General features: G+C 52.6%; 5 protein-coding genes across 5 annotated transcripts; all 5 read left to right on the forward strand.

The window, feature by feature from the left end:
• Positions 1–1,591: 1,591 nt before the first annotated feature.
• Positions 1,592–3,601, forward strand: PODANS_1_630 (uncharacterized protein; the record flags this gene model as incomplete). The annotated part of the gene is made up of 4 exons (XM_001912173.1): positions 1,592–2,042; positions 2,163–2,348; positions 2,412–2,480; positions 2,541–3,601. 4 exons carry the CDS (start codon positions 1,592–1,594, stop codon positions 3,599–3,601), a joined length of 1,767 nt encoding a protein of 588 aa, XP_001912208.1.
• A 1,449-nt stretch (positions 3,602–5,050) lies between these two features.
• PODANS_1_620 (uncharacterized protein) lies at positions 5,051–7,693 on the forward strand (the record flags this gene model as incomplete). The annotated part of the gene is made up of 1 exon (XM_001912174.1): positions 5,051–7,693. The coding sequence occupies one exon, from the start codon at positions 5,051–5,053 to the stop codon at positions 7,691–7,693; it is 2,643 nt and encodes an 880-aa protein (XP_001912209.1).
• Positions 7,694–9,121: 1,428 nt separating this feature from the next.
• PODANS_1_618 (uncharacterized protein) lies at positions 9,122–9,849 on the forward strand (the record flags this gene model as incomplete). The annotated part of the gene is made up of 2 exons (XM_001912175.1): positions 9,122–9,199; positions 9,259–9,849. The coding sequence occupies 2 exons, from the start codon at positions 9,122–9,124 to the stop codon at positions 9,847–9,849; spliced, it is 669 nt and encodes a 222-aa protein (XP_001912210.1).
• A 1,878-nt stretch (positions 9,850–11,727) lies between these two features.
• PODANS_1_615 (uncharacterized protein) lies at positions 11,728–13,704 on the forward strand (the record flags this gene model as incomplete). The annotated part of the gene is made up of 3 exons (XM_001912176.1): positions 11,728–12,030; positions 12,086–12,564; positions 12,630–13,704. The coding sequence occupies 3 exons, from the start codon at positions 11,728–11,730 to the stop codon at positions 13,702–13,704; spliced, it is 1,857 nt and encodes a 618-aa protein (XP_001912211.1).
• A 439-nt stretch (positions 13,705–14,143) lies between these two features.
• PODANS_1_610 (uncharacterized protein) lies at positions 14,144–15,008 on the forward strand (the record flags this gene model as incomplete). The annotated part of the gene is made up of 4 exons (XM_001912177.1): positions 14,144–14,157; positions 14,426–14,473; positions 14,580–14,826; positions 14,898–15,008. 4 exons carry the CDS (start codon positions 14,144–14,146, stop codon positions 15,006–15,008), a joined length of 420 nt encoding a protein of 139 aa, XP_001912212.1.
• Positions 15,009–15,360: the final 352 nt, after the last annotated feature.

Here is a 15,360-nt window from a genome sequence, read left to right on the forward strand (position 1 = left end):
GATTGTCTGTAGATGAAGCATTTTGGTGGCATGGGCGGAAGGACTTACAAAATGGGAAGCGGAAATAGATACCAGAGGCGTTGATTTACATACAAGGAAATCGTTTCGTTTGACTGGAAGCCGTCGGGAGTGCCTGTGAGACTCCGGCTGGCCGTTCGGCGAGAGGGTGGGGCCGGCTTGGCACGAATATATTGACTTGCAAGACAAGCGGTGCTGGCTTGCTAGTTCAAGGACAACTATTTTCTGGCCCTTTAGCGGCCCACCTATGTTGGCAGAGAGGCAGAATCAAATTCAAAAATCACTTACGGATCGATGACTGAATTAGGCTTTAACAGTGTCTCAAGAGGCTTCCAACATGCAGACACCTGCAATGATGCATGAACATGACCTGATCGACAATGCTATGCCGGCGGTAGGCGCACACAGGTGGCATCATATTCTGATGATAGCCTCAAGGGTTTCTGGTTTATAAAACAGGCTATAACATTCAAGCCGATCTCGAGCCCATCCAGTTGGCATCATCATCGTTGGACGATGAGAATACAAAAGGGTTGGACACTGACTTCCTAGCTGGCTTCCAGATTACTCTATTACCCCATTGATGTATTTCAGGCACATGGAGTTCGGCCAAATTGGCGGGGGGAAGGGGGGACAGAATAAGCTTTGACTGGGGCCAGGCACATCTGCTTTGGCGTGGTCAGGCACCTGAGGCACTAGGTGCAGGCTGCAGGTGTTACTCCAGCCCGAGCGGCTCATCCGTCCGTTCGTGCTGTTTTATTTCACCCATACCGTACTAATTTCTTGTACTATGTATCAGAGAAGGCTGCTTCGCGGTTCAGGCCAGGTACGGCGTCAGTCAGAATCTGCTGAATCATCAGCGAGTCCACGATGCCCTCTCTTTCACTTTGGCTTGCGTACGCAAGAAACTGATTCACCAATCATACAACTCTGGTGCAATACGTGCCATGACAACCAACCTCCAGCATGCACAGTCACCGGGCAGACCGGTTCATCGCTCAAGACGACTTGACGCATTCCAGCTATGAATCAACATCCACCCAGCTTCCCGGGGCTGGTGAACGGGGGCCAACTCGGTCAAGTCCGAGTGCACGTCTGTTAATCCATGCTTAGCTGCGCAGCAGGCCCTTCCGCTTCATTCTTGGCATCTGATGTACCCCTCGGTAGGTAGCCTCTAGACTGCCTGTGGCCCATCCCTCAAGGGTGACATTTTGGATCCAAGCTTGGTCGTTAGCGTCCATGTCGAATGATACGGCTGGTTTGAAGGATCCTCATGGAGCGAGTGCTTTCGGCCGTGAACTGTCGCACAGGAAACCTCTACGTTGACAGACAAAAAGCACGGTTGTTGAGCCAGCCACCGTCTTCTCGTGCTCCCGCTTCATCTAGAAGCGTGTCCTATCCGTCAAGTTGAGCACTTCGACTGGGTACTGGATATCAAGCGAGGCAGAGACACTTCTATTCGATTCAACCTACCAGCTCTCGAAAACTACTGGTTTACTGTTCTCTACTTACCGAGTGCTGCACTTCATTACAGCATCAACAGGAGCAGGGGATCCCGAGAGGTATCTAGGATATGGAAGCTCCGCCCAGTCCCAAAAGACCCCCGAGTGCCATTCCTTCCGATTCTGATAGCCGAAAAGAGCTTGGGAGAGCGGTAACTGCCGACACGTCGAAAGCCACCAGGTTACAAACCGAACAAGTCCCTACTTTACGAGCCTCGAACGAGTCCACGCGAAAAATTAAGAAAAATACAAGAGTCACCATTCCGCCTGCCTATGGAGCCTCGCATAACTCACCAATTGGCAACACTCAAGAAAAGAAGAGCGTGGATTATTCAGCCGGTCAAGCCGTCGAAATTGCTCTGTCAGAGGCAGGTTGCGACGAGCCGGTCTCAGAGAAGACGGATTCACAGCAGGAGTTATACCACGCATTTACGAGGCGGGAGAAGCGGCTTATGGTATGGATAGTATCATTTGCCGGGCTGTTCTCTCCACTTTCAAGCAATATTTACTTCCCTGCGCTGGGTGCCATATCTTCAGTGGGTTCTCTCCTTGAATATTCTTGTTCCATTTCTGATCATGAAGTATAGCACGTGCAAACCGAAATCGCCATGATATCGCTCACTGTGACTGTGTACATGGCAGTTCAGGGGGTGGCGCCTTCTTTTTGGGGACCTTTGAGCGACACGCGTGGACGCAGAGTCACCTTTATCTGCACTTTTGGCGTGTACCTCATCGCAAACCTCGGGTTGGCATTCAGCGACGACTTTGCCTCATTGATGGCTTTTCGAGCAATCCAAGCTGCTGGCAGTGCCGCGACCATCTCCGTTGGTGTGTTTTGCCAAGACCCAGCCCCTTTTTACCCCTGAATTCCACGCTAACAACCAGAAACAGGTGCTGGAGTGATTGGCGATATCACAACAGCAAAGGAACGCGGCGGATATATGGGTAGTTTTGGAGGAAGTGAGTCTTGCATCGTGGCTTTCTATCCTTGTCATTTCTGACTTTGATCCTTGTGCATAGTTCGAATGCTCGGCCAGTCAATTGGGCCAGTGATTGGCGGCATTATCACCGAGTTCTTTGGATTTCACGCCATCTTTTGGTTTCTCGTCGTCCTTGGTTTCATAAGTCTCGTGGTTATTGTGCTCTTCCTCCCGGAAACCCTTCGTCACATTGCTGGAAATGGCACTATCCCACTGCGCGGCATCCATCGTCCAGTTGTCACTCGCCATATCAGCAAACACTGGAAGCGTCCAGATGCAGTATCCAGTGAGGAGGGCAACATCACGACTTTGACGCCCAAGTTTACTCTGGGCTCGATATTATCGCCACTGCGGTTTCTTTTTGAAAAGGACGTGTTTGTCACGCTATTGTTTGGGGCTTTTGTGTACACGATTTGGAGTGTGGTGACTTCGTCGACAACCGCCCTGTTTCAGCCTCGATATCGACTCTCCAATTTGAAAGTGGGCCTCATATTCTTACCGAACGGCGCGGCTTGTGTCAGCGGATCATACTTTGCTGGCAAGATTCTTGATCGCGATTATCGGCACGTCGAGTCAGCGTACCGTGTTTCCAACGGGATCCCGCTCGAGACTCCTCTCAACAGAAAGCATTTGTCGGACCTTCCACTTTCCCGTGCTCGACTTCGGTCCTCCTGGTATCTCATCGTCTTGTTCGTGTTTGCCGTTGCGGGGTATGGCTTCTCGCTTTCTTCCCCCTTGCTGGCCTCGAGACCGGGTATAGCCCTACCATTGGTTTTGCAGTTCGTCATTGCAATCACAGCGACGGCCATCTTTACCCAAAACAGTGCACTGATGGTGGACTTGTATCCCGGGGCCAGCGCCACCGCCACCGCTGTCAACAATCTCGTTCGGTGCTCGTTGGGCGCTGTGGGAGTGGCAGGGGTGCAGTTTATCATTGACAAGATTGGGGTCGAGGCCGCGTTTCTGATCTTTGCTGTCGTAACAATTGCTCTCACGCCTTTGATGTGTCTACAGTGGAAATATGGCGAGGTATGGAGAGCTGAGAGGATAGCGAGGCTTGCCCGGAGGGAGCAGAGACAAGTGACCGGGGCGCAGGTGTGAGGGATGACTGTGCTTTTGTGCCTCGAGGGTTGTGGGAAGCGTGGGTTGGGACAAAAGTTTTAGGCTGTCACGTTTTCGGGGTTTGCACGTTCTTTTCTCTTTCTTCCTTCTTCCGGAAGGCCGTGTGGTTTATGATAAGTACAGTTTTTGCCGGCTGCTACATGTAGAGATGGGATAGAATAAGACTTCGTAAGACGAACTGGCCACACGAACATGACACATATATTATTCCAAATTTGACGCCACAATCGTGCATATAGTCTGTTCAAGATACCCGATCACTGAGGTCTTGAATACTCACAGAGATCGTAGTGATTTATGCATAGTGTTGTTGGCTATTGAGGAAATGTAAATGCCTGCAAAGATCATCAAGAGCATTATGGATTTCCTGGAAATAGGTAGGTACCTACCTGGGGCAGAGTTGTCAAGCACCGTTATACGATAACTGCAAGATCTATACATGATCGTAATCCCGTGTTCTGCATTGAAAAGCATCACGTGCATCTCGAAATAACCACATACATATTGAATCGAATTTGGACCTGATTGAGTAACACAATGCCCTTCTGATCCAGCATTTGGTCCGAACATCCTGTAGAGAGCGTACCATGCCGGCAATTGCAAAGAGCTCAGACACACCGTAGGCCGATACTGTCTAACCACAGAACCCGACACAGCCTTCTGCCCCGTACACATCACCACGTCCGCCAGAAAACCAGCATTCGACGCAACAGGCATGTTAGGAGTTGATTTGTGGAACCTCAATAGAAAGGTCATCAAACCCTCTTTGATTGCATTCCGCCTTCAAGCATTGTGATGACAAAGAGTGTTTAGGTCCGTCTGTAGTTGGACTCGACTCCCGCATCCAGCGAGCCAACAAAGCGACGGTCCATTCTTTGATAATCACCTCACCTACCACCAACAATGAAGCACCGAGTCTGCAGACCAAAACGGAAACCTTGTGTTTTTTTGCTAGTGACAACACCCGGTGATGGTGAATAGGTTTACACGAGTGCATATTGGAGCATAGTGTCCTCACTCTGAACCAGTACAAGTGAAGGCAGTGGAAACACTGTCAGAATGGGAGAATTGGAGGAATTCACCCGGTTCCTTCAAAATATAAAGTCAACTCACCCAGTAGCTACCTCTGAAACAATGGGGGAGCAACCAGATATGAGGAGTGGTGTCAGGGACGCTCTTCTGTCCCGCTCTTTTGGCCACTTCTGCTCGAGAACAATAAACTCTGTTCCTCTTTCTCTTTATCTCAAGTGAAGACAAGAAGATGCCGAGTCCTATAACATTGGTTGGGACCGTTTTGAGGTCATGGATCGCAAGGGGTCTATCTCGACACCTTTCCTCGACCGCTGCCACCGTTCCAGCAGCAGAAGATGGTCCAGTGTGGCCTCAAGGAATAAGACAACATAACATTGACTAAAGCCAACCACCAAGATGTCCACTCCTCGACGACCAACTGCGAGGACACGGGACACACCTGTGACCAACCCTCCTGTGCCTCCCCCCCCTGAGCCTGTCCAGGATGAGCCGTACGTCCCATCAAGGCTTAGGTCGAACAAGGTACTGAGGGGGCTTTTCAACGCCTTCATCCTGGCCCTCTGTGGCTATGGTGTTCACCAGTTTGCGACCTGGTACTCGGAATACGACTACTGGCTATACTGGTTCATCGTACTGGCAACCTGGCGCTACGCCCGTTTCATTCTCAACTGCATTGGTTGGGTTCTGTATAAGCCAGCCCCCGTTCCCAAAAACCCCACGTACACCCCCAACCGACATGTCACGGTCATCCTGCCCACCATCGACCCTACAGGCGTTGACTTTCAGGAATGCATCAGCACCTGCGCCCAAAACGAGCCTGCTCAGATCATTGTCATCACGGCCGGTGACGAGCTGCTTGTCAAGACAGAGAAGGCAGTCGAGAAGTACATCAAGCTTTATCCCAAGACCAATTTCATCGTGGACCGTGCCCTGATTGCCAGCAAGAGAGCTCAAGTTGCTGTGGCGGTGCCGCTGGTCTCAACCGCCATCACCGTCATGCTCGACGACCACGTCTTCTGGAAGAAGGATTTCCTCAAGGCGCTCCTAGCGCCGTTTGAGGATCCAGAGATTGGCTTGGTGGGAACAAACAAGAAAGTCCGCTGGTTGCCGAACCTGTCGGTTTGGCGGCGTTTCTGGAACATGCTGGGGGCGACCTATCTTTACCGCCACAACTTCGAGGTCAGATCGGCCAACTACTGGGACGGGGGCGCCTTTGTCATTTCTGCGCGTACCTGTGCTCTGCGCACCCGTATCGTCCAGGACCCCGAGTACCTGGCCGGCTACGTCGACGAGCGATTCTTCTTTGGGCTCTGTGGGCCTCTCAACCCGGACGATGACAACTACAACACCAGATTTGCCGTGCGTAAGGGCTGGCGCATCAAGTTCCAGTACACCGACGACGCCGAAATTGAGACAACTGTTGGCGTGGCCGATCCCGTCCACAAGAAGTTCCTGGGGCAGTGCACGCGCTGGGCCCGCACCACCTGGAGGTCAAACCCTTGCTCTCTCTTCACTGATGGCAGCGTTTGGGCATTTCAGCCCTACTGCGTCTATGCCGTCTACCTCACCTCCTTCACAAACTTTGCTTTGTTTACCGATGCCGCCCTCGTTGCCCTCTACAACTGGAGCAAGCAAGCCACCAGTCAAGGCATATGGGCCTTGGGGATTTGGATACTTTTTGTCAAGTTTGTCAAGGTCTTTGAGTACTACAAGCGTCACCCCAATGACTGGTGGACTTTCCCATTCTATGTCGCTTTTGCCTACTACCACAGCCTCATCAAACTCTGGGCGCTGTTGACGTTTTGGGACCACGCCTGGACAGGGCGCAACCTCGGAGCCATCAAAACCCAGGCCAACCCAGCCGGGACAGAAGCGGGAGCCACAGCTGGACCGGCGGCAGTGGCCGCGCGACTGCAGCGTAGCATGTCCGTCAGTAGTATGACTAGCAGTCTTGCGCAAGAGAAGGAAGGTCTGCGCAGCGGCACCGCTTGGATATCAAACCTGGGAAGTACGGCCCGGCTTCACAAGAGCCAAACGATCTTTGGTGGGAGCCAGGTCGGTCTGCTTGACAATCTCAAGATTGTAGGCAGTCACATGGAGAAGTCCCGTGATGCCCAAGTCAGGATTCTTGGTCAACAAGATATTGTCTTCAATGAGGTGCAAAGACTGATTGCGGAGGCCGACTCCATCGAGAAGCAATATGAAACGATGAACGACAACGAGACGAGAAATCAGGAAGCCTTGATCCGTCTTCGCGGCCAGATGCTCCGATTGGAGCAGAGGCACGGAGAGCTCATCCGTATCGCCGGCCTGACCGCCACGTCGCCCGCACTCACTCCAACAGCTGCCAAGGCCTTCAAGGTGGCAAGTCGGCACCACACAGGGGGTGGCAGAGCCTCATCACCTACAGAAGATCCTGAAAGCATCGAGAGACCATCCTTTTTTACTGGGGTGAGGGGAGTGCACTTCAGTAGGTCTACTGTCGGCGGGACCAGTGACGACGGCTTTGGTCCTGGCAGGACAGGTGCTGACGGCTCCAGGAGTAACGAGTCCACCCCACATCCGATCGTTCCCGACAATTTCAGGGACAGCTTCCCACCGGATACTAAGAAGAGTACTGGGGACACCGACTCACTTATCGCGAATTTGAACATTCCCACTATTGGTACACAACACTTTGTGCCTCCCTCTGAGAAAAAGGGAGGACAGCCCGCCGCCGCCAAGGGCTTTTCCCCCCCAACTCATGCCGAAAAGCCGATCGAAGAATTCTCCCCCGTCCCACAGCCAAGAAACTCACCTTCAGGTTTCACCCCGAAGTCAGACCTCGAAAACACCACCCCCGGAGAAGATCCCGCCGCCACGGATAGCAAGAAGAGCTCAGGTTCGGACTCGACCCGCTCGCCGGCACAGACGCCGTCCCGCCCGCCAGGCGGTAGAAGAGTTTCCAAAGAGCAGAACAAAAGTGTCAGTACCCCCCAAAACAAGAAGAAGCCGCTCCCCCTAACAAGCCCAGAACACCTGAGAGCAACCCGTTGTTGAAAGAGGAGCTCGAGCAGCAGAACCATGAGGATTCTATGAGAAGGTTTTATGAGATGCTTGGCGAGAGCTAGGGGAGATATGGTTGGGCTGGGAATCGAAAGGATAGGGAATCGGATGGGTTGGGAATCGGACGGGGTGGGAATTGGATGGGTTGGGAATCGGATGCGTATATGGATATAGGAATGGGACAAGGAAAGGAATGGCAAAATAAAAGAAAATGGAAAAGGAAAGATGGCAAAGCCTCACGGCGGCAAAGAAGGGAAAGGGGGTCACTTCTTGGGATTCAGGGTTTTACACGGTTAAACTTGGCGTTGGGGGTGGGTTTGGCACGAGCTCAATATTCTTTGGGCTCTATCAGCATAGTTGCAGCCTTTTCAGTAGCATTTCAATTGAAAGGGCTAGCGCAAGACGTGCTCACTGGATGCATTTACAGCGATGTCACGAGCAGCCAATAACAAAGACTGAAAAGGAGTTGGTTGCTATGAAATGCCATTCTCCACATTCGCGACGGGATCCACAAAAGGGGTCGATAGGGGTGTAAACAATACCCTTTCCCTTCGAGTAGCGGACACGTCCACAAAACAAAACATTTCATAAAAAATTATCATTGAGAAAGATGTTGACCTTAACAAGGCGTGAAAAAGCCAGGCAACAGGCAGACCAACAAAATCACCCTCCAAGCGGCAACACCCAAGTCTTATTTACCTCGTGCTTTTGTATGGCCCCCAAAGTCAGACAAGCCTGATCTGCGAAATTTGTCCTTTTGGCTGTCTGCATGCACGACAGAGAAAGATCCATTATAGGAAGGAGGACACACTTATGCTGGGTTTGAAAGGGGCGTATACGGGTTGGTCATCTGGGCTTGGGGGCGGCAATGTACATTTACAGGGCTGGAAACAGAACCAAAGAAGCTCCTTAGGTACTCTGGGCGTCCTAGATTGTAGGTGGTTTGCTCGGATGGTTTGGGGCCAATTGCATCGACGCTCAGCCCTCAGACAGGCAACAGGAGCTGAAAACGAACCAATCAGTCGCTTGCGTCGGTGAGCCATCACTACCCTACACGCCGTAACCAATGTAGTATAGGTACCACAGGCACTGCCGATAATGCGCCAACACGGCGCCTCCCGGATCACCACAACGCCGATCACCAGGCTGGCAGGCTTCAAAAAACACACGCCGCAGTAATTCTGTTGCACTGTGCCGCGAATATCCAAGTAATCCACCACCCTACCGTACCTACCGTATCTCAGCAATGCGGGATGATGTTGGGAGAGGTTGGCATTGAACAGTGCCATGGGCGCTGCGAAAGAGCGGGCCGAATTGCTTGATCACCTCTATTAAAACACCCATGGCCGGAACTGGATGCCATATCCTTCCTGACTTCTGTGCTGGTCTTGTTGACGTTTGGATCCTCCTCACGCTCTCACAATGGAGCCCTCCGCCATCCATGGCCGGGATGTGGTGGGAAATATGGTGGCCCCTTCCATCCCCTACAGCACCCTGATGGTAAGTGTTACCCAAAATAAGCTCCCCAACGCCATGAACGACTCCTCAACCGCCTCTAGGGATTCATCTGGTCCGGCACATGCCTGTCGCTCGTCACCATCCTTCTTCGTCTTGCTTTCCGCATCAAACTCCTCCGTCGCCTCCGACTGGACGACTACCTCGTCATCGCCTCCTTCGTTTTCTACCTAGGCTCGACAATTCTCTGGGCCGTCCTAGCACGCACTCTCTATGTCGTCGCCCAGGGTTGGAACACGACCCCTACCGACCCAGCCGCCATCGTCGAGCTCTTCAACAACGCCGGTACCCTTCTCCATGCCATCCTCGCAACCTACTGGCTCACCTGGACCTCGCTATGGCTGGTCAAGATTGCCTTTATGGTATTCTTCTACCCTCTGGGCAGACACGCCCCTCTCCAGCGCTACCTCTGGTGGACGGTACTTGTCTGCATCGTGGCGGCCTACTGCGTGACGGTCGGGCTGACGACAGATGACTGTCTAACAGCCAGTGGTCTCGACATTGCACAAAAGTGCATCGGCGAAGCAAAGTTTAACCGGCAGTACTTTACCTCTCGCGTCCACTTGGCAACGGATATCTCGACAGACCTCCTCAGTCAGTTCCATGTCCCGCCGTTTTGCCAGACAGTCAACTGACATGTCCGATATCTAGTCGTCATCGTATCGGGCAATATCGTCTGGCGGGTCTCTATTCCATGGAAAAAGAAGCTGTTGCTGATGGGCATCTGCTGCTTGACCATCGCCATGGTTGTCGTGGCCATCGTCCGCGCCGAGGCAGGCTATTCTGGAACCTCTCCCGACGTATCATGGATGATTCTGTGCAACTCCCTCGAGATGACATTGGGTACGTTATGCTGAACTCCTCCGGTCCCTGAAGAGTAAATCATGCTGATGAAGAGCAGCCATCTTGGTCGCCTGCGCCGCGTCTTTCCGCAGTCTTTACTCCCACACCAAGCACACCAAGCAGCAAGACACCCTGAAGCTTCGACATCGAGACAACTGGTCCCGAGATAGAGGCCTCAAGTCGAACGCCAACGCGACCGATATCATGGTCACAACAGAAGTCAGGCTTTGGGAGCACCAAACCCTCGACGATTTGACCCACAGCGAGGAAGCATTGTGGCCCCGGCCGCAACACCATGGACCGGAACATGTCCACATGGATGGTACAGCGCATCCAAACCCCCCACAAGAGTTCAGTGGACCGACAATCACTTATCCCGCTCTTGCTGCACAACCTGGGTATAGTGTAGCTGCGTATAGTGTTCAGAAGTGATGATATTAGACGGCGTGAATGTTATGTATGACAGATCTCACCGGACATGGCAGTGAAGGAAGAGAAGTCGGGCCTAAGCCATGAATGGAAAGACTCCTCGCAGACCTTCTCTGCAATTTGTGTTTCGGGATATTGACACGTTCACGTAAAGATTGCCCACTCCTCATCGACATCCCGCGAAAGAAGGCCACTGGCGGATGACCCAAATGCCAAGTCAGGCTTTCGGAGGAGTTGATATCACACGCGGACGGCCACGGTGAAATTCTGTGCTCCATCTCTCGTTTCTCGATGGTGTGGTGGCGTCTTCTTAATGCGTGAATCGGTGACTCGGCCACTGCAAGAACCTGGTCCATGAAGCCAGGAATAACGACAGACGCTGGTGAACTCCGGTGCCGGCCGACGCCAGCTGCGTGTTCGGACCCGGAGAGCCGGGATGGCCCGTGCCCAAGACCCCACGAACCTCCAAAACCACAAATTTTTTTTCGCGTCTCCAGAATCTCTACATCAAACAAACCACCGAGTTATTTGCTGTCGTATGAACGCACGCAATGCTGCTCGTGTCACACTCCGCGCTGCTGTCTTGCCGATTAAAACAATGAGCAGAGACAATATTTTGCAGCAATGGAAGTATCTCACAGGTAGGATATTTTTTCTCACATTCTTTTGCCCACGCAGCAACCGTTCCCAGCCGCTCAAGATCTCTCCGGATTTCTTACCAGTGAGATCTCCCTCTTGGGGAGGCCTTCGCTTCTCAGTACGTCTTGTACTCGGGTCTTTGAAGGGGCTGTGCCATGTTGGACGGGTCACTGGCGGCAGGCTCTCGGGTCTGTCGCGGGTGATGATCTCTGCTGCAAGAATAGAACCCTCATGGGCCATCATAGTCCGCGTCTCTGCCGTTTATCGGACTTTTACAGAGAGGAGGCTCCAAGCGACCCGACATTTTTGACTTGATCATATCTCATCTGAATGGCTGAGTGTGAGTCTCTTCCAGCGCTTTTCGACTCTGTAGGCGTGGTCCATCGGTGTTGTGATTTGTGCCGTTGCGGGGTGCTTTGCTGGTGGAACGAGATTAGCCAGCACCATTTGGCCAACTACGTCATCGTCAACTGGCGATGCCATGCACTGAGCAACCACTCTCTTCTCACCACTGAGTACTCGTAAAAAAGACAACTGTGGCTACTAGGCTGTCTGTTGCTCCGTATCTCGCAAATTGTTCATCCCATCAGCATCCACCCACAATGGGATCCCAAGGCAAGCCGTCGTCCAAATTTGAGAGTCTTCCCTTGTCAACAAGCGGGCCGCTAGAATGCGCGCTCAAGGGCACCGTCCTACTCACCCATCCATACTTCAACAAGGGCTCAGCCTTCACCCACGAAGAGCGTCGAGACTTTGAACTTGCTGGGCTCCTGCCCCCAAGCATCCAAACGCTGGAGCAGCAGGTCCAGCGGGCGTATGAACAGTACAGCGCGCATCCTGATGATCTTTCCAAGAACACATTTTTGACCTCGATGAAGGAACAAAATGAGGTGCTCTACTTTAGGGTGAGATATACCAGCAGTCGCAAAAGACATGCAGATAACTGAGACATGCATGCAGCTGCTCCACGATCACCTGCCCGAGATGTTCAGCGTAGTATACACGCCCACAGAAGGTGACGCCATCCAGAACTACTCGCGTATTTTTCGGCGTCCAGACGGAGTGTTTCTCAACATCAACGATGCCGACCGTGTTCACCATGATATTTCGCTTTGGGGCACCCCAGATGACATTGACTACATTGTCGTCACGGACGGGGAGGAGATTCTGGGAATTGGGGATCAGGGTTGCGGTGGCATTCTGATCTCAATCGCAAAGCTTGCACTCACGACACTCTGTGCTGGTGTCCATCCTAACCGTGTCCTACCCGTGGTCCTGGATTGCGGGACGAACAACCAGGATCTGCTGGATGATCCATTGTATCTTGGACTCCGGCACAAGCGAGTGACGGGCAAGCGTTATGACGACTTTGTTGATACATTTGTCAAGTCGGCGCGGGAGCTGTATCCGAAGGCTTACATCCATTTTGAAGATTTTGGGTTTGACAATGGTGAGTTTGCCTTGTCATATTGATGGCATTGGTCTGACGGGCGACAGCACGGAGACTACTCGAAAAGTACCGCCCGGAGATTCCTTGCTTCAACGATGACGTCCAAGGTACCGGCTGTGTAACACTTGCCGCCATCTTTTCCGGTCTGCATGTCACAAAGCAGAACCTAGAAGATCTTCGCATGGTGGTATTCGGCGCTGGAACGGCGGGCGTTGGCATCGCTGATCAGGTCCGTGACGCCATCGCTACAGAACGAGGCATCAGTAAGGAAGACGCGGCAAAGCAGATCTGGTTCGTTGACCCTGAATACCCGTTTTATGCTTGCGATGGAGGAGGTGCTGACACTACCAGGCTGATTGACAAACAAGGGCTACTGACTACCGGAGTGGAATCACTGTCAAAGACTCAGAAGCCCTTTGCAAGGTCTGAAGATGAGTGGAGTGGAAAGGACAGAGATCTGTTGGCCGTGGTCAGAGAAGTCAAGCCAAACGCGCTGATCGGAACATCCACAGTCCCCAAAGCGTTTACGGAGGAGATCGTGCGCGAGATGGCCTCACATGTCGAGCGCCCCATCATCCTTCCGTTGTCGAATCCGACGCGCCTACACGAAGCTATCCCTGCTAATTTGCTAAAATGGACAGACGGAAAAGCTCTGGTAGCAACTGGAAGCCCGTTCAAACCTATTAAAGGACCATGGGGTCAAGACGGACAAGAGGTCGAGATCGAGGTTGCCGAGTGCAACAACAGTGTCGTGTTTCCAGGCATTGGTCTCGGGTCTGTCCTGTGTCGCGCTCGGCTTGTTACAGACAAAATGCTGGTTGCAGCGGTGGGAGGGGTGGCAGAGCTGAGCCCGGCTCTGAAGGACGATACTGCGCCATTGTTGCCCGGTGTTGAGGTCGTGCGGGATGTCAGTGCAAGAGTGGCCCGCAAGGTGATTCAGGCAGCTCTGGAGGAGGGTGTTGCAACAGAACAGGGTATTCCAGAGAATGAGGACGATCTTGACAAGTGGATCAATGAGCAAATGTGGAAGCCCGTGTATCGACCGCTCAAATTTGTGGAAAAGGAGGGAGCTACAAGAGAGGCAAAGGGTGAGATGAGGGTTGTTGGAAGTCTGGCAACACGCGACTGATGGCTGCATTGAGCGGTCGCTTGTCTCCGGAAATGTGGGACTACTGTAAGAGTCACGATTAAGCCCCTAGAAGAGAGAATCACCTAGATATAAAGAAGCTTGATCATAGGCAGCTTGCCCTTCACTTGGTGAATAAGAGCCAATTCACTGGCATCTCGACTGCGTGGAATCAATGTTGAGCGTGATTGCTGCAAAGGCAGCTGCGGGGCATTGCAGATGGCCCCACTTTACCTGCCAAGCAGAGCAGACGAGTGCCAGGGTTAGGGGTCCTATCGGTTTATCCACCCAAAAAAACACGTGACGGGCTCACAAATCGGTAGGGTTTTCGGTCCACACCAAAAATTATCGCGAAAGGCCTGTCTAATTCCAGTCCCGCCTTGTGTCCTCGAAATCTCGACTCCCCAACGACAAGTCGCATTTCCGCAACCAGACCTTCGCAATGGCCAAACTATCGTGAGTACTGTCCTCGCCATCGCCATTTGTGTAATTTTCGCCCACGAGTCACTCGAATCGCATGCCTCGCCGCCAAAGTTGGATCTGGAACTCGCTGGGAAGAGGGGAAGTTTGTGGGGGGAAGCTGGCAAGCAGCTTGCGAAAAAGAGCTGGGGAATGATGTGCAGGACAACAACTTTGGCGATCGGCGGCTGCGATTCGAGATGATGGCTTCAAGCAAGAGCAAAATCACTTCGTTCAAAGATCTTGGCTGACAGAGTGCAACCAGCCGCGGTGCCCCTGGTGGCAAGCTTAAGATGACCCTCGGTCTTCCCGTGTATGTTCGATCTCCTGAACCGACGACTTCGACCGACGTTTCTCCAACGCGATCGCGAATGCCGAACGGAACGAAAGAAGGAATATGGGCGCTGACAGGGAAATAGTGGTGCCATCATGAACTGCGCCGACAACTCTGGTGCTCGCAACCTTTACATCATCTCCGTCAAGGGTATCGGTGCCCGTCTCAACAGACTGCCCGCTGGTGGTGTTGGTGACATGGTCATGGCCACCGTCAAGAAGGGAAAGCCCGAGCTCCGCAAGAAAGTTCACCCCGCCGTCATCGTCCGCCAGGCCAAGCCCTGGAAGCGCTTCGATGGTGTCTTCCTCTATTTCGAGGACAACGCTGGTGTCGTACGTATCCCCGATCCATGACACAGGGCTGAGTGGAGGACTTGAAAGGAGAGAGGCTAACAGTGCCACAGATCGTCAACCCCAAGGGTGAGATGAAGGGCTCTGCCATCACCGGCCCCGTCGGTAAGGAGGCTGCCGAGCTCTGGCCCCGTATTGCCAGCAACTCCGGTGTTGTCATGTAAAGGGTTTATTTGGGCGAAGTTGATTTTGGGCATTGCGGAATTTCGACGAACACAAGATTCTGGAACCTGGGAACTTGCGGATCCCCCTTCCCCCCGAAGACGGCGGAGGACAGGAATCCGTGACACAAAAGGCCATAAAAGGCTTGGGCTGGATCGGGAAGGCTTTGCATTTCTGGTGAGGCGTGCTAGGGAGTCATACCACAACTGCATGATACAGGTCAATTCAGAATCAGTTCTCGATTCCATTTGCGGGACGGCGCATCTTTTCGGGGATACTCGGGTTCTTTATACATTTTTTTTTCTACTGATATGCTGCAGTTGATGCTGTGTTACATGCTTTTTCATCGTTTCA

The sequence above is a fragment of the Podospora anserina genome, chromosome 1 (assembly GCF_000226545.1).
Source record: "Podospora anserina S mat+ genomic DNA chromosome 1, supercontig 1".
Taxonomy (NCBI): domain Eukaryota; kingdom Fungi; phylum Ascomycota; class Sordariomycetes; order Sordariales; family Podosporaceae; genus Podospora; species Podospora anserina.